The 27,419-nt window shown below is 50.8% G+C and overlaps 1 protein-coding gene across 5 annotated transcripts in view; it reads right to left on the bottom strand.

Annotated features, from left to right (window-relative positions):
* Positions 1–546: 546 nt before the first annotated feature.
* Positions 547–27,419, bottom strand: part of RIMS3 (regulating synaptic membrane exocytosis 3) — a 46,887-nt gene continuing 20,014 nt past the window's right edge. For 4 of the 5 annotated variants that reach the window (XM_017960260.3, XM_003891666.5, XM_009205865.4 and 1 more), the window contains 6 exons: positions 22,769–23,016; positions 16,974–17,115; positions 13,005–13,117; positions 8,924–9,025; positions 8,463–8,602; positions 547–6,628 (listed from right to left, as the gene is read on the bottom strand). In XM_017960260.3, coding sequence (XP_017815749.2) covers positions 6,416–6,628; positions 8,463–8,602; positions 8,924–9,025; positions 13,005–13,117; positions 16,974–17,115; positions 22,769–22,985 — 927 coding nt within the window. In that variant the 5' untranslated portion in view covers positions 22,986–23,016 and the 3' untranslated portion in view covers positions 547–6,415. The remainder of the gene's footprint in view (positions 6,629–8,462; positions 8,603–8,923; positions 9,026–13,004; positions 13,118–16,973; positions 17,116–22,768; positions 23,017–27,419) is intronic. The other variant, XM_009205879.4, reaches the window with a different exon arrangement.

A 27,419-nucleotide genomic window follows, 5' to 3' on the forward strand; every position in this document is an offset into this window, starting at 1 on the left:
ATTAACATACTGTTCTGCTCCACCATGAGACAGGGAAGACAATGGGCGCTCCAGGCATGAGTGACTGATGGAGGATGCAGCACATAGAGGTTAACTGCTATGTTTACTGCTGGTATCAGGTGTGGCTGCAATAAGCCAGTCAAATGCCTGAGCAGAGATGCTGGATCCAAAAGCTCAGAAAGAAAGGAACAGTGGGTCAACAGCTGTGGCCTTAGCTGAATCTTACCTTCCTCTGTTGTTGGATATCCCTTGTGGAGTCTGTGGAAATAGAAGGCTTTGAGGGCCTGGAAGCAGGGGACCTGGGAGACAGAGCCAGGAAACTGCCTGGACCCGTCAGAGTTCATGGCTCAGGAACATTGCTGGGACCACAGAGTTCCCAAACAGGAGTCAGAGGCCCAGGCCATATGTTTCATGCTATTTTCTGAAATGTACTGCTCTCCCCTGCCTCTCCACCAAGGCATCCTCCTCCTCCTCTTTTTAGCCACCTGGAACCCTGTTTTCTTCCTCCTAGAATGAAGAACCATCTATAGAAAGCAACACATGAAACCATTTTCAAACTGACTTTAATCATGTTTTGCTGCCCAAATACTGTACATGCAGAAGCCATGTGAAGAATTTTCTCCTCAAGGGAATTGGCAAGAACGTTGTACGAAACAGCCGGCAGTCCCTCCCAGCTGTGCACCTGCCACCCGGGAACCACAACAAGTTAGGAAAGATGCTGCACATAGAAAATGTATAGAGCACAGATATAAAAGGCTAATTGCTTCTTATCCAAACAGTGTGCTTGTCAGTCCCTATCAGCTATCTCTCTCTTTGCAAGATGCATTTGGAAAGTCTAAAAAAAGGGGTTCTCGCCTTCTGTGAGTTTATATGCTAAAGGAGTTGGTTGAGCTATCAGGCCCACTCTTCCTAAGGAAGCAGCCGCCCTGCCTTCTGAGATGATGTCTGGTTAAAGACATTCTGGAAGGAGTGGTCTGGAGGAAGGAGTGGTCTTAAGAAGCAAACTACTTTGAAGGGAAATAAGTTCCCTCTCTCCTCCCATCAGAGAACATTTCCTTTAGAATTCTCAGATCTTCAACTCTCCTGCTGATGTCATCCCAGCAGCAGAAATGAGGAAAGACCCAGCCTCATCTGCTGGTGGGGACACTGACCTACTCAGGGTGTAGCTGAGGCTGTGACATCACATCAGCACCTTGAAAATTGTCCATTGTAGACAACCCTTCATTATGTCTCATCATCACACGAGAATAAAAGAGGGAGGACAAACCACGAAGAGAGGAAAGCAGAGTCTGTTAGGATTCCCAGAGTTCTTGTCTGAGGCAGCATCTGGGCATGGACCAGATGAGGGCCTGCACCCAGCCTGGGCATCAGGGGCTGGAGGAAACCAGCCCACGGAGACAGGAACCAGGTGCACCAGGCTCGCAACCCTCATGTGCTCCGGATCAGAGACTTTTAATTAAAACCGGGAGGGAACCATGGGGAGATGAGCTAATGCTCCCATTTTGCAGATGAGGAAGCTGAGGCCCAGAAAAGTGAGGAGCCTTGCCCAAGGTCACAGTTTCTGGCAAAACTGTACAGAACAGCCTTTGATTCCCTGTAGCCAGCTGTCCCCGTCCAGATCACTGGCTAATGGGGTGGATGCTCAGTTGCCCCTGGAATTCCCAGGCCCCATTCTGTTAGCCAAGCTGACTGGAACCCAGGCTCAGGGACCCTTCCTGGCATCATTGTGAACTCCTTGGGAGGTCCAAGGCCCTGTCCTTACTGGCCAAGTTTCCAGCCAGAGCCCTGGAAGGGTTTCCCAAAGCAGAAACACTCATGCTTTTCAACAAGCACCTGCCCCAAGCCAGTCTAGGCCCCTGAGAGAATGCAATTTTCTCTCACTGATGTGGCTTCCCTCACAGGCACAGCCATGCTGGGCCCACACAAGCCCAAGCTCAGGGTTCAGGGGGAGGGGAGGGAGGGAGAGTTGCTTTGCTACATGGAAAGATTAAGCCCTTTATCAGAGAACAAGGTCCCACCGTCGGACATGCCAACATCTGAGCCACGTTTGTGCAACTCAGCCGGCAGAGTTGGTGCCCAAGGAGGCCAAGTTGCTCTCTTTGGCATCACTGACATTGCTCTGAGATGCTCAGGCACGCTTTTAAAAGAACCCTTTCCCAGCCAGACCAGGCCAGTCCAGCCCCCATCAGGCCTCACCTGATTGTGTGGGCTTCCCCTGCTCTTCAATCATGCTTGTTTTGTTTTGCCCCAACCTCTTCTGACGTGAGTGAAAAGGTTGAGGGAGAAGGCAGGGGGGATGTGTCCACATTTTCATCTCCTCCCTGACCACTCAGTGAAAGACAGTCCGGTAGAAGAAGCAGCATTTTAAAGAATCTCTTTATGTGTCAGGATACTGGAGAAGAAAACTCTGAGGAGTGGAAGAGAAAGGTAGGAGGAGGCAGGGAAGCAGGCCTCTTCTTTTCCATCTCCCTGCAGCCACTGCAGAAACACTGCTGGACAACCTTCTGGCCCTGAATGATGTGCCATCTCTCCAGCCAGGTGGAGGGCAACTCATCTACAACATCAAGCAAAGGCAGCACTTTCTTGCAGAGTTTGCACAGTGCTAGAGGCAACCAGAGAGACACAAAAGAGGAGCATCACTAAAGCCCCATTGCTTTCTGGGCTGAGGAAGATGGGGAATATGAGGTATTGGGAGGGCTGGAACCCCAGGGGAAGAGGAGCTCAGCGTCTCCTGGGCAGCAGGGCATGGAATAGGGACCCTGGTTGCATGTCAGGGCTCCTGGTAACATAGGCTAAGATTGTGCTACATTTCATTTCCAAAGAAGTACCCTTGGAGGTCTTTATTGTCTTTAAAAATGGAGGCTTCTGCTCTCCTCAAGGCTGGCAGTAAAGAAGAGATCAGAGATGCTTCCCTGGTGGGTGGCATGACCATGGGAGGACTGGCTTGACCTCAGTGTTCTAACCGGCAGTGATTCCACGGGGAATGAGCTCTATGGGTGGTCTTTCTTGGAGCTCCTGGGTTCTGCCTCAGCCCCCATGAAATGCTGGCATTGCCTAGGACTTGCTGCATCCCAAGAGCCTCCTAAGTGCTCCTTTCCTAGTAGAATTGGGTGGTAGAAGAAACCAGATGGGGAGTGATTTTGGAGATGGTTCTTCCCTGAAGGATCAAGTTCCCCTTGTCAAACCAAGACTTGGCTCCATTTACTGGAGCCTTTTTCATACCAAAGACCCATTGCAGGGAAAAGGAGTCTATGAAGAAAGTAGGACAGAATGAACAGAGCAGAAATACACAGACAGACGCTCTGAGTCATCCATCACTGTCCCTGCCCACAACCCAACATACTGCAGGGCCACTCCTGTCTCTGCCATATGCACGGTGAACCTCGCCTGACCAGAGGAGGTGGAATGACAAAGAGCTCCATTCCTGTAACCACTGCAGGGTTTCATCTGGGTGAGGGGGCATTTGGAGCCAGGACACTGAACCTGGCAGTGACTTGGCCCCAGGGTGGGAGACTTCTGGAGGGATCATGTTCCTTCCTTCCCCACCATCCCTCCTCAAACAGCAGATGCTCCCCCACCCCAGCAAATACCAGGAGTTACACCTGCACATCCACCTCTTCTGGGACAGGCTAGCTCCAGAGTGGCTTTTCAGACAAGCCCCTGCATCCAGGATGCTGAGAAACAGACCCTTAAGTCCAGCCACACTGCATCACACAGACATGTCAGCCTCGCACAACTTTACCCTCATGGGGTAAAATCCAGGTGGGGATGAGGAACTTATATGGTGCAAAAGGTTAAAAGAATAATTCCCCAAGGTCGATTTGAGGAGGAAATTACCTTCTTTTAGAGAGGTGGAAGAGCGGAGTGGCCCAACTGCTGGGCAGTTTTGGCAGCCGGGGATTGTAGGTAGGTCAGCCCAAGTTACCAGCACATCAGGCCCCTCCTCCAGCTAGAACCTCCCCTGCGCTAACCCTTCCCCAGAGGCAAGGGGCACCACGGCGTGGAACCCCCCAGTGGCAGGCCTCTCTGCAAGCAGCTCGCCACCAGAGGAATGAGGGTATGGGTAGCCCCCACTTCCTGGGGTGACTGCTGGTCTGGGTATCACCACTCAGTGCTACATCAGCAAACGTCTCTACTGTCCTGTGGGTCACTAACAACCCTGTTATCCCAAAGGTGCAGAGTATTTTCACACCACTCTGACAGTGACTGCTGTAGAGGTGAATAAATCATAAACAGATTAAAATACCCTTTTGCAAGGGAGTTTCCTTCTTGATCCTCCACTAGGATGGAGGAGGACAGAGCCCTTTGTCCATTTCTAAGAACTTGACGAACGCAATGGGCCTGGGGAGAGCATTTCTGCCTAAAGAGAAAACTCAGCCCAGTGGCCTCCTTCCCATCTCTATGCACCCAATGGCCCCCTTCTCTGATACTAGAAGAATAGAGGCTCAGGCAGAGACAGGAGCCTGGGAGCTAACTCTGTTCATTTCCTTCCTGCCCTTACCCACTTCTTGTCCTGTGGGCAGGCCAGGTGGGGTTCTGGCTTCTTCCCCTATCTTTCTTGGGAGGAGTTACAGGATTCTAGCTTCAACCCAACACAGAACCATGCCAGCCAAAGAGGCCCTTTGGGCTGAGATGGCCTATCCACAAGCCGCCACTGCCTCCATGCCCCTCCAACTTTGGTTATGAATGGAGGCCCCAAGTCATTCAGGCCCCAAGACCTTTCTACTGCTACCCCAGGTAGCGCATCCCTGCCTCAGGTGCTGGGGCCACAGCAATTTCAGCACCTGGGGATAATGCCTGGGGAGAGGTGGAAAGAGCGCCTTCCCCACACCTCCACTGTCCTGCTGCTTTCTTCCCTACCAGATACAAACCCAAGGGCTGCTCTGTCCATCTCCTGAGCAACCTCTTGCCTTTCACCCTAGAGCTGAGGAGGGACAGGGACAGGTCTGGGCATTCCTGAGTCAGACTTCAGGATTCCCACGGGACAGATTTCACAGGGTCCAGTCCAGGCAATGGTCCCCACCAATAGGGCCCAGTTGTCAAATCAAGTTAGGGTTTGAGTGGCTGTGAGAAGCTCCAGCCAGACATGGGTGAGAAAGCAAGCAGAGGCAGGTGAGTGCCTGGAGCAGATGGCTCTGCAGAGGGCAGCAGTGGGGCACAGGAGAGCAGGGAGGCTCGGGGGAGGGGGAAGTATTGCTTAGACAGAGCTGGTGATGGTGGCAGACGAGAGTCCGGAGCGAGGCTGCTGGAGCCCAGCTGAGTCTGAGCTCCCAGACAGGGACCCTGGTCTGGAAATGCACAAAAACTGGAGCCCCAAATGAACAACTTCATGCAGCGAATCCCCAAATGCCAGACGGGATCCTCAGCAGTGGCGGGGAATAAGTCAGCCTCAGCCTTCCTTATTCCGGCAAACAGCCCTACCCACAGCACCTCCTTACCGAGTCATGCCCACCAGGAATGAGCCCCAAGGGGGTCAGGACCACCCTCAGGGCCTCAGGAGGACTGTCTGCTTTAGCAGATAACATGCCCTCTTGCGGCTGCCTGCCCAGGCCCACCGGCAGAGCTCCTTCAGCTTGGCGGAGTTGGGAGGCTTGAAGAGACAGGAGATGAAGAACGAATGCTAAGGGGGCACCTGGCCAGGAACCCTGGAACCAAGACCTCGTGCTTCATTGGAGGAAGGAGGCGGTTCCAGCTGCACAGAGAAAGTCATTTCTAAGCCCTCAGCCCGCTGCCCCCACCGCCCCGGGTACCCTCTGCCTCCCCAGGGCCCTGGCCAGGGAGCTAGGTGGGCATGCTACATGCTGCAGAACGCATTCAGTGGCAGGAAGAGCTGCCGGAGCGGCTCTGGTGGGGTGGGGTTCCCAGAGGGCCTTCCGTGTGGCCAGCTGCAGCGGATGCTACATTCCTCAGAAAACAGCGGCAGAGCCAGGAGAGTCAAGAGTGGAACAAAAGACAAGACAGAAAACAAAGCAGAGACCACCAGGAGCAGGCACAGGTGGAGAACACACAGGCTCTGCCCCGGGCCCAGGACCAGACAGCACCGACCAGTGGCCGCGTGCCCCACTTCCACCACTGGAGACTCCTCAGGGTGAGTCGTGTCCACACAACACTCCTTTGGGTTTCTTTTCAACAAGATACAAAGAGACGTGGAGACATATCAGCCCAAGTCGTCACCAGGAGTGACTATACCCAGACAAATGAACAGATAGAACGTGGTCACGTACACACACACACATGAACACACGCACACACGCACACACTACAGTCTCCACTGCCAGCTGGGATGAGCCCAGTAGCCAACAGGCATGCAGCAGGACAAGGGGTCCAGAAAGACACGAAGACTATGTACAGGGGAGGACATGGGGCCAGCAGGCACCCCTCCCCACACCACCATCCTGGCCTCTTCCTGACATCCTTAAGAGCATGAGGGGCTGGTGGCACTCTCCAGGGAAGACTGGGACAGGCGCCTCGTGAGGGATCCGAGTGTGGAGTCTGCCACTGAGGAGGTGGGGAAGAGTTTGTACCAGCCGGTGACCACGGCGCTCAGGTCCAGCTCGTCCAGCATGATCTGGGCCATGCCCATGAAGCACTTGTGGTCCATGCGGCCATAGTCTCCCCAGACAATCACCTGCCAGGAAGAAGAGAGGGAGGGAGTGAGCCACCTCCCTGACTCCGGGACTGTGCAGCAGGCCCGGGAACCTACAAGTTTCAGCAGGGTACAGATGGAACAGAGGGAGCCAGAACTCAGACTGATTTCACACAATAATTTACTGAGCACTTGAGGTGTGTTAGATACGATCCTATGGATTTTACCTGGATTCTTTCTTCCAATTGTTATAACAAGTCACGTAGGTAGGGGTGCTCTGTATCATTATTTCCACGGAGGAAACTGTAGCTCAGAAAGGTTAATTAGCTAACCTAAAGTTGCAGAGTAACTTGTGGCAGAGCTTGGATTAGGACCCCGGCGTGTGACTCCAGAGCCTCTCAGCATTTCAGATAACAGCCTTCCCCAGGAAGGGGCAGACTGAGAGTTCAGGACCTGGCCATAGCTCTAGTTGTGCTGCTGGCTTGCCATGGGACTTGTGTAAGCTCCATGCCCTCACTGGACCTGTGTTTCCAGCCACACCACTGGGAGAGAGGAATGGATTCGCTCAGTGATTTTCAAACTTATGTTTTCACTGGTGAATCCTTTTCTAAGCAGACACCAAAGATTATTCTTCCCATTCCCCAAAGCCTAGAGTTCTGCAGTTCTTTTTTATTTTTAATTTTTAAGAGACAGGGTCTCGCTCTGTCACCCAGGCTGGAGTACAGTGGCATAATCATAGCTCACTGCAGCCTTGACCTCCTGGGCTCAAGCAATCCTCCTGCCTCAGCACCTCGAGTAGCTGGGATTACTGGCACAGGCCACCATGACCAGCTAATTTTTTTTTTTTCATTTTTTAGAGATGGGATCTTGCTATGTTGCCAGGCTGGTCTCAAACTCTTGGGCTCAAATGATCCTCCTGCCTCAGCCTTCCAAGTCTCTAGGATTATAGGTGTGAGCCACCGTGTCTGGCTCTGCAGTTTCAATTTACAATTCCAAGGCCCCTTGCCACAGAACCATCTCAGCCCGGAGGAACAGCCCTAGATGAGAAGTTGAATGGCCCAGACAGTCCCTGGCTCTAGCCTCCTCTCTGTCGCCTTCATGGCCTCAGGCAAGATCAGCAGCCGCCACCATGGCCGTTAATACTTAGAGAGTAGCTGTTTATGTGGCAGGCACTATGTAAGGCTCCCTACATGCACTCCTCTGTTTAATCGTCACAACATCTACCCATGGCTAATGAGTGCTGAGCTGGAATCTGAACTTACGACTGAGCCCAGAGACTGATCCCCCACTGTGCTTTATCCCCACATGACCTCAGGTTCATCTATGAAATGAGCATGAAGATCCCTCCCTCCCAGGACTGTTGAGAAGGGCTAACAATACCAAGTGTGCAGAAGGCCTTTGTTGCTTTCAGGTATTTGGGATGAGAGTCACCTGGCCTAGGCTCACCCCAAGCAAGTGACTTCATCTGTAAGAGACTCTGTTTCCGTAAAGTGGAGAGAATCACACCTACTCCACCGGATCATCTGCAGGATGAAGTGAGGTCGTGCTTGGAAAGCACCTAACACAAGGCTTGGCACAGACCTGATGTGCAATGAACATTAGCACTAGGGGAAGGAGGAGGCAGTGGTCACATGTGTCCTGGTTCTACCTACCAGCTGTGCAACCTAGGGAGCAATTTGGTTACCCCCAAAACCTTGGTTTCCTTATGAATCAGCTGGGGACAAGAATACCTCACAGGGTTGTGAAAGTAAATGAATAATGCAAATTAATGCACCTACCACAGCACCTGGCACAGGATGAATCATAAATGAAAAACTTCAAATTACAACTTCCAGTCTGTGAGTCCACCCTGCCCTACTCGCCCTGTGACACCCACCTGCAGCACCTTGCCCTGGGGTCCCTCGTCAAAGAGCAGAGCCTGCTGGTACAGGGGATCACAGGTCTTCTTGGTCATCTTTGTCTTCTTCTTGGCCAAGCAGGCCCCATTCTCCAGCAGGTAAACCTTGATATAGGTGGCTAAGGGAGGAGAGAATGTATGACAGGGAGGGGTCCAGAACAGACAGCTATGGCCTGCCCATCCCGTAACTGCCAGGTGATCTTGGAGGTGAGCAGGATGCATGGAATGAGCCAGCCAATGAACAGCAGGCAGAAGAGGTGACTCAAGTACTGGTTCCTCTATCCTCCTTTACTCCCCACCCTAGTCACTGGCCTTCCAGGCAAGCTGTGACTCTACTGTCAAGAATCCCGATTTAAGGCAGAGGGAGCTGAGGACCTGCTAGACCCAGAGCTCGGCTCTATGCCCCTCCCTGTCAGGACCCCATTTCCAAAATCCCTCACCTGGGAGGGATTTGGAGCCTGGTTTGGGGGTCAGGCCCCGAGCTTCAATCACTTCCACCTCCAGCTGGCCACTGCGGTCCATGATGGCAATGTGCACGTCTCCTGAAAGGAAGAAGAGGGTGAGTCCAGGCAGGGCCAGACCAAGGGGCAGGCCAGCCAGCTGCTGTGCTGAATGCCAGCCTGTGGAGGAGGCTACATGATCACTAGAAAGGGAACAAGATGGCACCAACCACATGGGTCAGAACTGCTCTCGGGAGACCACTTTAAAGCAGCTGAGGGCCCTTTGATAGGCCCCTTAGGGTGGGGTGGGGTGGGGGCATGACCATCAGGGCCATGACTGGGTAACAACAGATGGCTGCCAAACCCCCGTCTGTGCCTGGCTAACTGGGAGGCTCCTGTTTTACTGAGCAGAATAGCAAACTTGGGGACAGAGCTTCCTGTGTCAGGAAGACAGGGGAGGCTGTGGGCTCAGTGGCTGTTCTTCACGTCTCCATACATCTGTGTTGAAAGAATATCCATTTGAGGCCGGGTGTGGTGGCTCACACTTGTAATCCCAGCACTCTGGGAGGCCGAGGCAGGCGGATCACGAGGTCAGAAGATTGAGACCATCCTGGCTAACATGGTGAAACCTATCTCTACTAAAAGTACAAAAAATTAGCCAGGCATGGTGGTGTGCACCTGTAGTCCCAGCTACTTGGGAAGCTGAGGCAGGAGAATCACTTGAACCCAGGAGGCGGAGGCTGTAGTAGGCCAAGATCACACCACAGCACTCTGGCCTAGGCAACAGAGGGAGACTCTGTCTCAAAAAAAAAAAAAAAGCCAAAAAAAGAAAGAAAGAAAGAAAGAAAGAAAGAAAGAGCACACGAGGCACTATCTGGCAACAAGGGTCTGCTAGTGCATTACCAGTGGAGGCAGGGAAGGCCAGCAGACTTTCTGGGTGTGGACAGCTGAGAAATCTTCACTGTACTCCCATAGAATGGATTATCCAGCTGGGGCAAGGTCTGTGTGTGGAGTTATGGCAGTTACCTGATTTCTAGGAACTCTTAGCTTTGTTCAACATTGGTTGGCAGAATTTGGAATTATGTAGTAGTCTGTCACTCAGAACAAAGTGAAGTCCTTTACAGGGGTGCAGAATCATAAGCCTGGTCCAGAAGAATCAAATGGGCCAGACTTTGAATTCAGTCACCCATTTTTAGATTCTCTGAGCCATCATGCAATTTTTGTATTTGTATACTAGGGAAGACGGGGGTTTACTAATTTCTTTTTTTTTTTTTTGAGACGGAGTCTTGCTCTGTCGCCCAGGCTGGAGTGCAGTGGCGCGATCTCACCTCACTGCAACCTCCACCTCCCGGGCCCACGCCATTCTCCTGCCTCAGCCTCCCAAGTAGCTGGGACCACAGGCGCCCGCCACCGCGTCCGGCTAATTTTTTGTATTTTTAGTAGAGATGGGGTTTCACTGTGTTAGCCAGGATGGTCTCGATTTCCTGACCTTGTGATCCGCCCGCCTCAGCCTCCCAAAGTGCTGGGATTACAGGGGTGAGCCACCGCGCCTGGTGGGTTTACTAATTTCAAGAGACATCCTGGAATTCATCCACCTCCATCCAGCTATTCCTGACCTCCTTGTGGGGAAGGGAGAAGGGAAGGCCTTGGGAATTAATCTCCAGGTCTCACCGTAATATCACTAATGAGGTGAATAAGGCAAACCTGTCCTTCCCTGGTCTGATACCAGGGGGTACCACACACAAATGGTCCTGGCTGCCATGGCACATTAGCCTTGTGGAAGTGGCTGCCCCCTCTCACTGCTGCCCAGCCTGTGGCTGGGTCTAGGGCTGTGAAAAGCAGGCTCCCCAGACCCTTAAGAGACTGAAAACAAGGTTCCAGCCCTTGAATTGGATTTGGCTAATTCCCAGCCCTTGCTTTCGGCTGACCCTCACCGTCTGAGGGTCCCTATCAACTCCTGTTCCATCAGGCAGGAGCTCCTGGGCAGGAGCTTTTGAGGGCATTGCAGTGGAAGGAGTCCTGGCCTGGAATGGAACTCCAGCTCCACTGCATGACTCACAGCAGGACACTGCACTCGGCTTCCTCATTTGCTGGGAGGGTCAAAGGCTCAGCACTGTCCTGATGGGGGCTGAGTGGGGACATGTGAGTCAGGCGCTGCTCAGGTCAGACTGAGGGGAAAGGGGTGGAGGCGAGGAGGCACCTGTGGAGGAGTTATCCCGGGGAGGAGCTGCTGGAAGCCAACACAGCCAACACCTAAGGGAGGGAGGAGGCAGGGAGGCTCTGTCTGAGAGCTCATGAGATAGGCCAGACTAAAGCTAACAGGACCAAACGTAGGCTTCAGGAAGTACCATCATCCCTCAGTATCCATGGGGGATTGGTTCCAGAACCCTACCCTGCTCCCACCCAGGGATATCAAAATCCTTGGATGCTCCAGTCTCTAATATAAAATGGCAGCTGGGAGGCCAAGGCAGGTGGATTGCCTGAGCTCAGGAGTTCAAGACCAGCCTGGGCAACACGGTGAAACCCCATATCTACTAAAATACAAAGAAAAAAATTTAGCCAGGCATGGCAGTGTGTGCCTGTAGTCCCAGCTACTTGGGAGGCTGAGGCAGGAGAATTGCTTGAACCTGGGAGGTGGAGGTTGCAGTGAGCCAAGATCGTGCCACTGCACTCCAGCCTGGTGACAGAGCGAGACTCCATCTCAAAATAAATAAATAAATAATAAAATGGCAGCCAGGCACAGTGGCTTATGCCTGTAATCCTGGTACTTTGGGAGGCCGAGGTGGATGCGTCACGTGAAGTCAGGAGTTCGAGACTAGCCTGGCCAATACAGTGAAACCCCGTCTCTACTACAAATACAAAAATTAGCTGGGCATGGTGGCACATGCCTGTAATCTCAGCTACTCAGGAGGCTGAGGCAGGAGAATCACTTGAACCTGGGAGGTGGAGGTTAGGTTATGGTGAGCCAAGATCACGCCAGTGCACTCCAGCCTGGGCAACAGAGTGAGACTTCATCTCAAAAATAAAATAAAATAATAAAAATAGCATAGTGTTTGCATATAATCTATGCACATCCTCTTATATGCTTTATTTTATTTAGTTTTTGAGACAGGGTCTCACTATATTGCCTAGGCTGGTCTCAAACTCCTGGGCTCAAGCAATCCTCCAGCCTTAGCCTCCTGAGTAGCTGGGAATACAGGCACAGGCCACTGCAACCAGCTTCTTCTGTATACTTTCAATCATCTCTAGATTACACTGGTGTGCCGCATAATGACATTTCAATCGACAATGCATCATATACATGACAATGGGCCCATAAGATTATAATGGAGCATATATAGAAACCTGATATATGGTACTTGATATTGGCATTGCAGATCAAATAGGGGAAATGATTGATATTCAGTAATGGTGCTAGGATATATGGTTTTCCATGTGAAAAAATACATATAAATTAAAATATATATATACACACACATACCATCTAGGTTTGTGTAAGTACGCTCTGTGATATTCACACACTGAAAATGACTGTACTTATAATACCTAACACAAAGCCTACATATCACTTCATTTGCATGGATTCGGGGTAGTACTTGGCACACAGCAAATCAAGTTTTGCTTTTTGCAACTTTGTGGAATTTTTTTCCCTAAATATTTTCTATCCAAGGTTGGTTGAATCCACAAACACAGAACCCATGGATACAGAGGGCCAACTATACTTCCTAGCTGCAAGGAAGAGTGATAAGAAAATGACTAAAGGGCCTCTAGGTGCCAGGCACTGTTGGGTATAAGTCAAATAAGCCACAGTTCCTAAGCAGTAAATTGAAATACCTCATGCAAAGCATCTAACAGGAGCTCAGTAAAGTATTGTTAGATCATAGAACTCAAGTGGGTATTATCATTCCCATTTTAAAGATGAGGAGACTGAGGCTCAAAGAAGGGAAGTAACTTGCTTAAGATCACAGAATTGGTGATAGAATAAACTCTACAATGGCCAATGAAGGGCCCCCACTGAGCTCACCCTTCCTGTCTCATGGTCACCATTACCCCCACTCAACCTGCCCTCAATAAGACTCACCCATGGGTGGTGTTGCCAGTGTCTGTCGCCCCACAATCTGAGCTGGTCCCAGCCCATCCAGGAAATCGCTGAACTGGCTTTCAGCCCCCAGACGGGTGGTGGGGAAGATGAACCTGCAGGAGGAGGCAGAAGGATGCATGAGGGTGTCAGGGCAACCTGAGGATCAAAGTATAGCTGGCAGGCTGCCATGCTCTGCCCCTGGGGCCCTGGGCATGTCCCTCTGTGCCTCAGTTTCTCCTCTACACAGTATGATTGCACTACTCTGGGAAATGAACAACTGTTCATTTCTGCATACTAAAGAAAAATATTTTGATGTCACTTGAGAAAATAAACTAATAACAATAACATAATGATGCTATTTAATCCTTAAGCTCCAGGGACTTCTGAAGTGACCCTTACAAGGCAGGGCTTGCTGGATACCTGTGTCCTCACTAGGGCATGACAATGCTAAGAACCAGAGACAAAGTTCAGAAATTTCAATGCCCAGAACAAGTTATAAGAACTGAGGTCTAGCCGGGCGCGGTGGCTCAAGCCTGTAATCCCAGCACTTTGGGAGGCCGAGACGGGTGAATCACGAGGTCAGGAGATCGAGACCATCCTGGCGAACACAGTGAAACCCCGTCTCTACTAAAACTACAAAAAAAAAAAAAAAACTAGCCGGGCACGGTGGCGGGCGCCTGTGGTCCCAGCTACTCGGGAGGCTGAGGCAGGAGAATGGCATGAACCCGGGAGGCGGAGCTTGCAGTGAGCTGAGATCCGGCCACTGCACTCCAGCCTGGGCGACAGAGAGAGACTCCGTCTCAAAAAAAAAAAAAAAGAACTGAGGTCTGAGTTGACCGTAAGTTTGAAATCCATGTCAAACATGAGGTGGTGCCCAGAATAGCAGCTAAGACCAAAATAACACAACTACAGGGTTGAGGTGAATGGCAAGTGATGGTGGATGGTGATTGTTCCATGACTGTGGGGGGGTCTAGAAACAGTAACAAGAAAAGCTGACAGTGATTGGTAGCTGGCCAGGCGCCAGTGGTGTATTAAAAGTTCTACAGGTGTTATATCATTTAATCCTTATAACCACTCTGTGTGGTAGGAGCTATTATCCAGTCTTACAGATGAGAAAACAGAGGCTCCAAAAGGTAAGATTGCCTTGCCTGCAAAACAGAGACGATGCCCAACTCATCGTCTTTTTTTTTTTTTTTTTTTTTTTATATATGTTGAGGATTTTATATGTTGAGGATTAGGGCAGATGGAAAGTTTCAGACAAACAGAAAACACTAAATGATAGTTCTGGTTGCTGCTGTTGTTATCATCAAGGGAAACGTGCTACTTTTCTCTTGTGCTCCAGTCTAGATGTTCTGGGTGTGGCCAGCTGAGAAAGGACAGATGAGGGAGGGCTGGCCCTGCCAACCCTCAGGGGCTATGATAGAACAAAGGTCTAACATCTCCTAGAAAGGCCCAGGCTGCTGGCTGCAGAGATAAAAGGCTATCCAAGGAAGAATCTCCTACTAGATAGTTTGGCCTTGAGTCTCCCTTGTCTAGTGGCAGGCAGGGAGGAAAAAGTAGGCTGTGTATGCTTGTCAGAGACAGCCTGTGTTTCTCCCTGACTAGGCCCAACCTCACCCCACGGGGAGGGGCTTCAAGGCCCCACTTTTATTGACCATGGTCAACAACAGCCTAATATCACATTCTTAAGACAATGATATCTGAGAAGGTTAAATAAAGAAACTTAGACTCTCAAGGTCACATAATTTTAGGAGCTGGATATAGCGTGGAGATTGTGAACACAGGTCATGGAATCGAACGGCCTTAATTCCAATTCTGACTCCATCCCCACTTAATAGCTGTGACCTTGGGTAAGGTGCCTCACCCTCTTCCTCTCCCTGTTTCTCCACTTGTAAAATGGAGATAGTGGTAGTACCCACAACCCTCAAGGTTGCTGTAAGTGTTAAATGATCACTGTTAGGCTGGGTGCAGTGGCTCACGCCTGTAATCCCAGCACTTTGGGAGGCCGAGGCCGGCGAATCAACTGAGGTCGGGAGTTTGAGACCAGCCTGACCAACATGGAGAAACCACCTCTCTACTAAAAATCCAAAATTAGCTGGGTGTGGTGGCGCATGCCTGTAATTGCAGCTACTCAGGAGGCTGAGGCAGGAGAATCACTTGAACCCGGGAGGCAGAGGTTGCGGTGAGCCGAGATTGCGCCACTACACTCCAGCGTGGGCAACAAGAGCAAAACTCCGTCTCAAGAAACGAGAAACAAAAAACAAGGCCAGGCGTGGTGGCTCACGCCTGTAATCCCAGCACTTTGGGAGGCTGAGGCGGGTGGATCGCTTGAGCTCAGGAGTTCAGGACCAGCCTGGGCAGCACGGCAAAATTCCGTCTCTACAAAAATTAGCGGGGTGCATTGGTGTGCACCTGTAGTCCCAGCTACTCCTGAGGCTGATGCAGGAGAATCACTTGAGCTTGGGAGGCGGAGGGTGCAGTGAGTGGAGATCACGCCATTGTTGCAATCCAGCCTGCCTACACTGTGAGAGTGAAACCCTGTCTCAAAAAAAAAAAAAAAAAAAAGGCTGGGCACAGTGGCTCACGCCTGTAATCCCAGCACTTTGGGAGGCTGAGGTGGGCGGATCACCAGGTCAGGAGATCAAGACCATCCTGGTTAACACGGTGAACACGTCTCTACTAAAAATACAAAAAATTAGCTGGGCATGATGGCAGGTGCCTGTAGTCCCAGCTACTCAGGAGGCTGAGGCAGAAGAATGGCGTGAACCCGGGAGGTGGAGGTTGCAGTGAGCGAGATCGCGCCACTGCACTCCAGCCTGGGTGACAGAGCGAGCCTCCATCTCGGGGGAAAAAAAAAAAAATTAGCCAGGCATGGTGGCAGGTGCCTGTAGTCCCAGCTATTCGGGAGGCTGAGGCAGGAGAATGGTGTGAATCCGGGAGGCGGAGCTTGCAGTGAGCCGAGATCGCGCCACTGCACTCCAGCCTGGGCAACAGAGTGAGACCCCGGCTCTAAAGAAAAAAAAAAAAAAAAAGAGATCACTGTTCCTGGTCTAATCACAGCCGGCAGATCCCAGTGTAAGAATGACCTATCTGAGATGCCCAGGCGTGCTCTGCACATGGGAAGATGTAATAAATGCTTGAGAGTACTCGCATTCATGGAAGTAGATGCAGCAGTGAGGCACACAATCACTGAATCTCAAACAATGGAGCCACAGAGTCCTGAGCCTAGAAGTCACTGGGCCTTGAAGCAGAAGCAGAAAATCTTAGTCATACAACTATAATTTCATAGACTTGGAAGAGATCTGTGGGAATATCTAACCCAGTGACTTTCAAATTTTTTAATGCAACCTATATGTAAGAAAGATTTAACATCATGACCCAGGACAGATCTGTGTGCATCTATACATAAAAAATGGAAACAAAAATTCGCAAGGCAATTTATCCTTACTTCATAAGATAGGCCTGTTTCTTTTTCTAATGCTGGTTTTGACCCACTAAACCTATTTTATTTCCTGTCTATGAGTCACCATCCATGGTTTGAAAAACACTGATCTAGTCCAATCTCCTTCCCTCAGCTCTAAGCAAGCCTCCTTGAGAGAACGCCACTCATCTGGGTCACAACAATGGTTTTAGATTTAAAAGGATTTTAGGGCCACATTTTCCTTTCCACTCTTTCCTCTGGAGCAGGGCAGTGTGTGGGTGGTGGGAGATGGGAGGTAAGGGTCTCTTCCTGAAACATACAGAAGGAACTGATAGCTCCTGGATATCTGGATATTCCAATGGGAGCGATGGAAGACCTGGGGTCCAGGCAGAGTGTTGAGGGGAGAGGTATGAAGGAAGGCAGAGACACAGAGGACCCAGACATTTTAGTTGGAAACAAAACAGGGAGGCTTTCCCACCCTGCCCAGTGGCTCTGTGACTGGAGGACCGAGGAGGAGGGAGGGGACCACAGCGCGGGGCTGCACGCACGTGCCGTCGGAGCTGTTGCTGTTGGTGCTTCCGTCGGTGGATTCCCGGCTGCCCTGGCGCGTGACCCGGCTCCGCATCTCCACCGCGATGCCCGTCTCCGTGCTCCGGCGGATGTTGCTGCGCAGCTTCTTGGTGGCCCCTTCTGTGACCACCCCCCCCACCCCAAGCACAGAGAGGGAACAAGGTCAGATTATGAATGGGGCTTCTCTTAAGAGTCCTGCCAAAGTCACTCTCTTGGCATGGGGGGGTTGATGGGGAGGATGAGCAGGGCTCTGACTGGAGGCAGGGGCATGGCTGAGCTGACCTCAGAGCTGGCCCTGCTCAGGACACTGACGCTGACAAAGCAGACTAGAAAGATGGCTGCAGACAGAGTCATGATGGCGCCACCAGGCAGAGCCACAGATCTGCAGCCGGGCCCGCGCCTCACCCTCATGAGGCTCCCCTGACGCCCACCTTCCCGCTCAATTTCAGCCCTTGCCCCAAAGGTTAAGTGTGTCTCCTCCCACTCTCTTCTGGAAAGTTCATCTTCTCTGGGATTCTCAGACTGACTTTCCCTCTTTCAGGCACCCTCAGACCCTATCACACCCGGACCTCACAACTCACCTCTCATACCTCTGGTGGCTCTATAGGAAAGTCCCCATGGGAAGCCTGACCACTCTCAAACAAACCCGCCTTCTCTAGGTGGGGCTGAACATGGAGAGGACATGTGTGGAGAGCTGGACAGGCCATTAGGGAAACAAGACAGAGAGGGACTGCTGGGTTGACCCAAATTGCCTTTGGCTTTGAGAAAAGGTCTGCAGAAGAAGCCCGAAGCTGGCCTGTGAGAGCTTACCCCTGTGTCTCTGTGCCTCCTGTTCAGAGGCTCTCGACCCCCATATCCTAGCCTCCCTCTCCGCCTTGCAGGGAGCATGGGACACTCTCCCTCTCCCAGCAGCACACCATCCTGCCTGGGTTTCCATGGCAACCTCCTCGGCATTGCAGTGTGGTCCCTCTAGACACCTCTTCTCCTGGGGGGTGGAAGGGGGAGACGGGCTGAAGGTTTGCAGGGACTTCCCCCGCTGAAGCTTGGCAGCTGGAGCAGCTTGATGGGGAGGGAACTGGCCCTCAGATAGGAACTGCACCAAAGGAACCATTTGCTGTCACTGGTTAGAGGCCAAGCGAATTAAGAGTGGAGTTGCCTACAGGGAGGGGGAGGCCAGGGCAGGGGGAGGCCAGGGCAGGACAGGCAGCACAGCCCCTGAAAGCAGTGGGGAGCAGGGAGCTGGTTACCTTGGCAATTCTCTCCCACCACACCCAGTGGTGGGCTGGGGAGGGGATGTTCAAGACCCCAGCCTGGGAAAAGGAAGACGTTATTCCTCCTGCTTCGTCTGCTTGTCTTTCAGAAAGTCCCTACTGGAGGAGGGCAAGCTGAGAGGTCTAGGATCACTAGTGGATGGGAGGGTGGGTGGTGGAACAGGCTGAGAACAGGGTGCAGGGTGAGGAAGAATGTCTTCTCTGAAATCATCCCAGCTTCTGGGATACTGGAATCCCTGACACCATCAATATGTCTGTCTGTCTCTCTCATACACACACACACAGAGTCACATTAGCTCATACATATTTTTTTCACAAAGAGAGGCATAGGCAGACATGCACGAGCAGCAGCAATCACATATATAAACACAGTAATCTCATACACAAGGCTACATGCATATTTATATCACAGTCACACAGTCACAAATGGTCCTACCAGGTCTTGGTCACACGTACACATGATGTATTCTGTCGCCTTCGGTCAAGTCATGGATACATGATCTTTGCATGTAACACTTGAAGTTGAACCCTCCCATTCATCACACATGTTGATGAAAACCCACAAATGGTGTCTGACCCACCTCACACACACAGGCCTGGGTAATAATGCTGGTGTGTGGGGCCTCCCCCTGTCCATGGCCCCTAACTCTACATCATCTCTAACCCAATTAGAAGACAGATGGGTCTGTGGGGGCTCTCTCGCCTTCATATCTCTACTCCATAACACACAGCCTGAGGCTCACCTCCTCATGACCCCAACCCTCCTCTTTCAGAGTTTAGGGAAACTTAGACCCATTTGGGAGCAAATTTGCCTTCTTAGATAAGACTTGTCTAACCCAATGTGAGACCCTGAGTCGGGGAGTCACAGAATCCTGAAATCTTAAGAGATACGTTGGCTACCCCTCCCCCAAATTTCACAGATGGGAAGCCTGAGGTCCAGGTGCCGAGAGAGCTGGGACTTAGATCAGGCCCACAGACTCCCAGTCTGCTGTCATGCTCTTTTCACTCCCCTCCCAATCCCCCATCTAGTTGAGAGGTGATTCAGCAGAGATGAAGTTCCATGACTTTAGAGGGAGGAGAAAGCTCTTGTAATCTCAGAGACGATCCCTCCACTGGCTTCATACATGTCCATACAATCCCTCCACTGGCTTCATACATGTATAGTCTCAACCCCTGCTGATTTAAGGAATAACTTTATATAATCTCTCTCTCTCTAGAGAAACAGGCCAAGTTGCCTGAAATAATTCTATGGGCCCCAGAGACCAAAAGACTCCAGGAACCATCCCATCTGTCCCATCACAAACAAAGGAGGGGCACTCACACCCTGTACCACCACTCCCTATGGCATCTTCTGGAATGGTCCTGAGCCCTCTCTCTACCCTGACCCAGATCCCAGAGTCCAGAAGGGGAAAGCCGCTGTCCCTGGTACTGAAAATACTAGCTCTGTTTGGGCAGGGGCTAGGACAGCCCAGGATGGTCCTGTGTAGACCCAGCCAATTGCCAGACCAGAACCCACCTGTGTCCTGGACCCAAAGCTCTGACCCCACCCTCCTCACTGCTCCCACGACTTAGTGAATGTTAGATCCAAAAGGAAACTGGGAGAGAGCATTTTAGCTCCATTTTACAGAAGAGGAAACTGAGGCCCAGCGGAAAAGTAAATTTCCAGAGGTCCTATGGTGAGTTACAGAGCCAGGACTCGCCCTCTAAAGTGAGTTTTTGTAAGTCCACTCTAGGGCAACATGAGGAATAAACTGGAAGAAGGCAGGCAGGAGGCAGGAGAACTAGAGAGGAGGGTGGTGCAATCATCCAGGCTAGATATTATGGGTCCTGTACTAGGGCAGGGGCTTTGAAACAAAGAAGGATGGGCAGGGCTCTAGCCAATGCAGAGTACGGACACACTAGGAGGAAGGAGGCCCTGGGAAGGGCAGACCTGAGCCCAGAAGACCGAGTCCAGGAGGGGAATTCCTCCCAACTTCACACAGCCCAGCCCCGCAGGGAATGGAACTATCCCATCTGTTGGGAGTGGGGGCACCCTTCTAGGGTCTTTCCCAGAACAGTTTCCAGAGCCAATGCCCATGAGTCTGCCTCATATATTCCTCTGGCACCAGATGCTCCCACCCATGAGGAGGGTCCGAGCTGGGATACTGGCATCCTCAAGGCATGGGGGCAAAAAATGGAGAAGGAATTCTAGATGGAGAGGAGTATGCTACAGGGAAGGAGCAGAGGTACGGAGGCTGAGAACTCACTTCTCTTTTGGCCTTATGGTACAATGGCAGGTGGTAATAATAGCATCAACCCTTCACTGAGTGCCTACCCTATGTACCAGGCATGAAGCTGGGTGCCTTTGCACACCCTATCTCATTTAATCCCCTGGATAATTCTGCAAGGCATGTATCACTGCCCTCATTCTAGGAACAAGGCAGCAGGCTCAGAGAGGTGAAGTAACTTGCCTTAGTCACCCGGCTAGTAAATGACAGGGGGTGGATCTGAACTTGAGGTTGTTCTCCAGGGACGTGCTTTCTCCTCAGGCTCTGGATGCCTCATCGATAACTTAAGTACAGTGTACTAGATGATCTCAAGGGACCCTCCCCGCTCTGACTTTCAGCAATTAGCTGATTCACAGACACCTTCAGTTAGAAGGGCATCTGGGCAGTTCCCCTAGCTCCAGTCCTTCAGCCATGCCCTTGCATACCAAGGAGACAAGGGATTCAGAAGCCCCAACATCATTCATCTCTTCTCGAGATGAAAGGTCTTCCTGGTATCTGCTCCAATCCCTGCCTGCAGCCTGTAAAGTCAAGGCAGACCACTAGAAGTTTCTCCCAGTGACTCAGGTCCCTATCCTGGCCTTGGAAGACTGTCCCTCTAAATCACTTTGGGCACGAAGAAGCCTTTGGGTCTGAAACTGAATCAGCTGGATTCCTGGGCTTGGTCCCCTACAGCCAGAATCCTGGGGTCCAATACCTCCATGACCTCCTAATCTTAATCTCACTCCTTGGTCCTATCTCAGCCCCCTCCTTGTCCCAGCCCAACTTCTAGATCCCCAAGTCCCCATCTTCCTGACTCTCTAGTACCAGGCCTAAACTACATATTCACAGAGGCCACGCCCACTCTAGGACTCTGATAACCTCAAGCCCCTTCCCCATCTATAATAGCTTTCCCCAGCCAGAAACCACATCACAGCTTGATTGCTGGAAAAGACCAGCCCACGTGCTCCTGTCGAGGGCTTTGTAAAAATCTATTTTAAGGCCTGGAAAAGTCCCCCACCCCCAGCCCCAACTGGGAGCCTTGATGAGCATTCTCTCCGGATCCTCCGGAGCCCCCGCCCCCTCACCATCCCATCCAGCTGCCTATTTGAAGGTTTCTGGGGAAGTTGTTACTCTGAACAAAATAAGCAGGAAGAGATTTTAAAACAAAACCAGCTGGTGTCTGGGCTGATGCCACAAAGTGAGGAGGTCTTGGTGGGGAGGGCTGGCTCCTCTGTGTTGTGGGGTCTATGTATGTCACAAGGTGGTCACCCACCAGGCTGAATATAACTGAGATTCTGCAGCGAGGTGTCTGAAAAAGGATACTGCATTGATGAGGATGGAGCTATTATAGTGTGTGTGAATGTGGCTTTGTGATGTACACCTGCACACATGGGACATGTTTCTGTGATCTGGGTCTGTGCGTGTAATCAGAGGGCCGTGTCTGTGTGGTTTGCATGACTGGTTTTATCTGTGACCATGCACAGTGTGAATTTCTCTATTGTGCCTCCCTGGAAATATGGGCAGCTTACCAGAGCCACTGAGTGCTCTATTTATGTAACTGTACAAGTCACACATCTTTGTGTGTGTCTTCCTTGTGCTTCGTAACATATACATAGGACTACAGAAGTGCATTTGTGTAGTTATTTGTATTTAGGAGACTGGGAGATTACAGGTGAGACTGAATCTTTTTTGTTTTTTAAACCAGGGGGTCTCACTATGTTCCCCAGGCTGGTCTCAAACTCCTGGACTCAAGTGGCCCTCCCGCTTCTCCCTCCAAAGTGCTGGGATTATAGGTGTGAGCCCTGCACCGGCACCTGAGACTAAATCTTGTGGATGTGTATGTCTGTAAAATTGTGGTGTCACTTACACAGTGCCAGGAACATAAGCCTGTTTAACAAGTAACTACTGGTTAATGTCTAAGTCTGTGTGTGGTGACAGTAGAGTGTAAAGGTTAAGAGCATCAGCTAGGAAGCCCAACTGCTAGAGTTTGAATCCAGGCTCCACCACCTACTAGTTGTGTAGTTTGAAACATCTGACCTCCCTTTTCTGTTCTTTGGTACCTGCCTCATAGAGCTCCATGGAGATTTAATCAGTCCATAAACCTACTGGACCTAGAACAGCACCTGTTGTATGGGAAGGGCCACCATATAAGTGTTTGTGGGCATGGAAGTGCAGACCCATCAGGGCAGTCCCTGGGTAGTCTGTCTTTGCAAAGTGTCCCCTACCCCCGCCCTGCGATGTCCCAGGTCCCCTCACCAGGCTGCGGAAGCTGGAGTGTGCTCTTGCTCCACTGAGTCAGGCCCACGATGGCCACCATCTTGGCACCCAGGCTGCTCCTCCGCTTCTTGGCAGTGCTGGTCCCAGCTCCGCCCCCAGCTTGCTGGGATCCGCAGATTTCACCGCTAATGCTGGAGCTCCGCACCACGTTCCTGGAGGCCCCAGACGAGGCAGGACCTGGCTCCCCGTTAAACATGGTCCCTGGGGCGGCAGGGCCTCAGGCAGCTCTGAAGGTGGGCAGGAAACAAAGGATCCCACGTCAGACCTGGATGAATCTACTGCAGTCCCACCACTTTCTAGCTGCATGACCTTGGGCTAGTCACTTGACCTCTCTGAGGCTGTAAGGTTGAAATGCACAAACAAATGTCAAGGGCATGCACAGGTTCTGGCTCAATAAAAGGGACTATTCCTATTAGCACATGGCTATGAAGAACCTCGCAGGTGACCTAGTTTAATGGAGAGGATCGAGGCTGTGGAGTCACATGGCCCGGGCTTGAATTCCAAAGGCCTCTACACACTAGCTGTGTGAACTTGTGACCAAACAAACATCCTGAGGTTTCAGTGAACACCTCAGCAAGATGTGAAATAACAGCACTTAGCTCATAGGATTGTTCTAAGGATTAAATTAAATAATGCATGTGAAGTGCCCATCAGGCTTAGAGGACATATTCAGTAAGTATTAGTGGTTATTATTTTCATAGCAAATAATAACAGGGAGAACAAAACTGGCTCCAGTCTGTGCAGACTCTGGTGGGGTCCTTCTGTGTGAAAGGGATACTGCAGAAAAGCCCAAAGCAGCAAGAAAATCACCCTACTTGAGAGGCATTTTAGTCTATTCCCTTCCAGCCACCCTTCCATGCATTTTTTAAAATAATTGAACTCATACTGCAAATATCATTTTATATACTAGTATTTTTTTCATTTAACATTATATCATGGCTGGGCACGGTGGCTCACGCCTGCAATTCCAGCACTTTGGGAGGCTGAGGTGGGCGGATCACTTGAGGTCAGGAGTTCGAGACCAGCCTGACCAATATGGTGAAACCCCATCCCTACTAAAAATACAAAAATTAGCCAGGCGTGGTGGTGGGCGCCTATAATCCCAACTACTGAGGAGGCTGAGGCAGGAGAATTGCTTGAACCCAGGAGGCGGAGGTCGCAGTGAGCTGAGATCGCACCATTGCACTCCAGCCTGGGTGACAGATCGAGACTCTTGTCTCAAAAAAAAATACATCATAAGCATTTCCCAATGTCATTAACACTATGTATGCTACCATGATATTCCATTGTATAGAAGTAGCATAATTGACTTACGTATTTCAATATAGTTTACCTCTTAGATCAGGCCCAAGTTTCTCTCCTCTTTCTCTCTTTCCTCTCTTTTGTTTTTATTTTTTATTTATTTATTTTTTGAGATAGAGCCTCACTCTGTCACCCAGGCTCAAGTGCAGTAGTGCAATCTCAGCTCACCGCAAACTTCACCTCCTGGGTTCAAGCAATTCTCCTGCCTCAGCCTCCCAAGTAGCTGGGATTATAGTCCTGCACCACCATGCCTGGCTAACATTTTGTATTTTTAGTAGAGGGGGGTTTCACCATGTTGTTAAGGCTGGTCTCGAACTCCTAACCCCAGGTGATCTGCCTGCCTCAGCCTCCCAAAGTGCTGGGATTATAGACATGAGCCACCGTGCCTGGTTTCTTTCCTCTCTTTTAAATAAACACAGCAATAAACATCTTTCTTTTTTCTTTTTTTTTTCTTTTTTTTTTTTTTTTGAGATGGAGTCTTGCTTTGTCACCCAGGCTGGAGTGCAGTGGCATGATCTCGACTCACTACAACCTCTGCCACTTAGGTTCAAGTGAATCTGGTGCCTCAGCCATCAGAGTAGCTGGGATTACAGGCATGCGCCACCATGCCCGGCTAATTTTTTTGTATTTTTAGTAGAGACGGGGTTCCACCCTGTTGACCAGGCTGGTCTCAAACTCCTAATCTCAAGTGATCCACCAGCCTTGGCCTCTCAAAGTGCTGGGATTACAGGTGTGAGCCACCACACCCAGCCTAAACATCTTTCTACATGGATATTGTCTGCTTGTTTCTTTAGGACTGATTCCTCAAAATGGAACGACTGGGTCCAGGGGTACAGATACTGCTAGGAGCTTCCCTAGCATACACTCCCTCTTTCTGCTTCCTGACAGAGGGCTGGTTTTGTCCAGGTACCACCCACTCCTTGTTTTAGAGGCAGATCTTGATTAATTTAAGGCAATCCGTGAATGGCATTCACCTTGGCAACTCTTACTTGTCCAAGCGGAGGAAGATTTGGATTCCATGCTTATAAGAGAGGTGGGGAGCCCTCCTTCTTTCTCCCTCTGTCCTTCTCTTTCCTACACCCTAGAGAGGGCTCAGCCCTAGGATGAAGCCAGTGCTACTGTGAACAGACAGCACTCAGACAGAAAGTACCTCAGGCCACACCTGGGGCCTGCCCTGCGCTGGTCTTCCAATGATGTGAGACAATACATTTTCCATTGCTTAAACCAGTTTGAATCAGAGTTCTCTGTTACCTCCAAAAGCATCCTACCTGATGCCAGGGTCATAAATGTCTTTTGGATTCTCGGAATATATTGTCAAATTCCTTTTTAAAATATTGACATTTACTCTCCTTATTAGCTGCAGTCAACAAATATTTAAGCCCCTAAAATTCCCAGGCCCCTGCTGAATGCCAAGGATACAGCGGTGAGTCAGACCAACTTGGTCCTGCCCTCCCAAAGCCTCCAGTCCAGAAGGGAGACAGACAGTAAATAACTAATTCTACAGTTAAATATTTAATGATGGTTATGCTAAGTGCTAGGGAAGAGGACAGAGGGCCCTGAGAAGCATTCTGGGGGAGGGGGCTGCAGGAGTCTATGGCTCTGTTTTGAACAGAAGTGGGATCTCCAGCTGTCAGCCTCCACAGTTTGGCTGCAAAGTCCCATGCTGAAGTCGGTCTCCTCTGCTCAGGAAGAACCCAAAAAGGCCAGTCGCTCCAGCATCCTCTGCACCCAGCACCCTCCTGGCTCTGTCCTAGCCCACAGTGGTTTTCCTGGGGCAGCTGACCATCCCAGGGTTCAGGGCACTTCGCTTGACCCTGGGTGGGCCCTTGGGCCTGGTACACTGAAGGAGTCCACCTTTTCAAAAGGACACAGAAAGGGGAGGGAGAACGGGTGGAAGAGGAAAAGCACCATTGTGACGGATAAGGAAGACAGTCCCCAGACAGCTGACAATGGTCACCTGGTCAGCATGACTCCTGCCAGCCTGGCAAAGTATAGCTGACAGAGGGGATGAGTTAACGCCTCATTTTGCCTTCTCTGTGGCTGCCTGGACCGATCTCATTCACCGTGTGACGTGTGCAGAGTCCTGGATTGTATTTCTCCATCCCCCATCAACCCTGCAGCTAATGGAAAGTCCCCCTGGACTGGGGCCTATGATGATCTCTTCTTTTGAGTTTCCAATTCTAGTGCCAGTTTGTGTGTTTTTTGGGTATCTGCATGGTCTTTTGGTGGAAGATGGGAGAAGGCTTATCTGATACTGTGACTCTGCCACGGTGTAGGTCTAATTTACTCCTTACAGTATTTCTGGAAGGCATGTGGTTATCTCTGTGTTGTAGATAAGAAAACAGTCTCAGAGAAGTAAAGGACTTATCCATCCTAGCCAGCTAAGAAGAGGCAAGGCCTGGACTTGAACTCAGGTCTCTTGTTTCCACAAAGAGACAGAATGCTTAGCATCCCCTGTCCCTTCAACCAAAAATGGAGGCCCGGCCCTTAAGCTCAGACTCTGCTCTGGGTCTCTGGGCCCTTTGAGAAAACTACAAGGAAAGTGTCTGTATGAGAAAAGCCCCTCTGGCCCAGGTTCCCACAGCTGGCATGAGCATCTAAGTTAGGGCAGGAGAAATCCCAACCAGACCATAGCTGGAGAAGCAAAGTGCTTCCCTAGCACAGCCTCCGGGAAGCAGGAGAGTACCACCCCCAGGGGGCGGAAAGGGACGGGGGTAAGGGACAAAATTCCTGACCCTGCCAACCCAGGGGCTCATGTTTCCTCATGAATAATAAATGGAATTGACAAGCAGTTGGTTTGGAATCAAGGTCTCTGCACCATCCAGAGCTATTTTCTCATCTTTAACTATCTAGGGATCAACCAGCAGGGCTGGAGAACTGAAAAATGCTTGGGAACGCCCAGTCTGCAGGCCACTCCCCAAGGGGGCAGGAGGAGCCAGACCCAAAGCCCTGGACCCAAGGTCCTAGGACTGACCCTGTGGGCCAGAAGTCCTGGGTAGGGCAGCTTAGGAGGGTTAGGAATCAGGATGTGGGATTCGAATGTGAACAGATTCCTTATGTGAACTCCTCTGGGCCTCGGCTGTCTCATCTGGGTGTAAAATGAAGGGGTCAGATTAAGTAATCTCTAAAACTCCTTTTGACTGGGAGAGTTGAGTCTATGAATGCACATTGGAGCGGAGGACTCGGAATTAGAGATCTAGTTTCTTCTCTGGCAGCAGGTCTAGCTCAGGAAAGACATGCCAAAGTTCAGATAGGGCACCTAAAAGGAGGCACATCCACAGAATAGCAACCCCTGAGCCATCAGACCACAGGGATGGAAAAGGGAAGG

The sequence above is a fragment of the Papio anubis genome, chromosome 1, assembly GCF_008728515.1.
Source record: "Papio anubis isolate 15944 chromosome 1, Panubis1.0, whole genome shotgun sequence".
In the NCBI taxonomy this organism is placed as follows: Eukaryota; Metazoa; Chordata; class Mammalia; order Primates; family Cercopithecidae; genus Papio; species Papio anubis.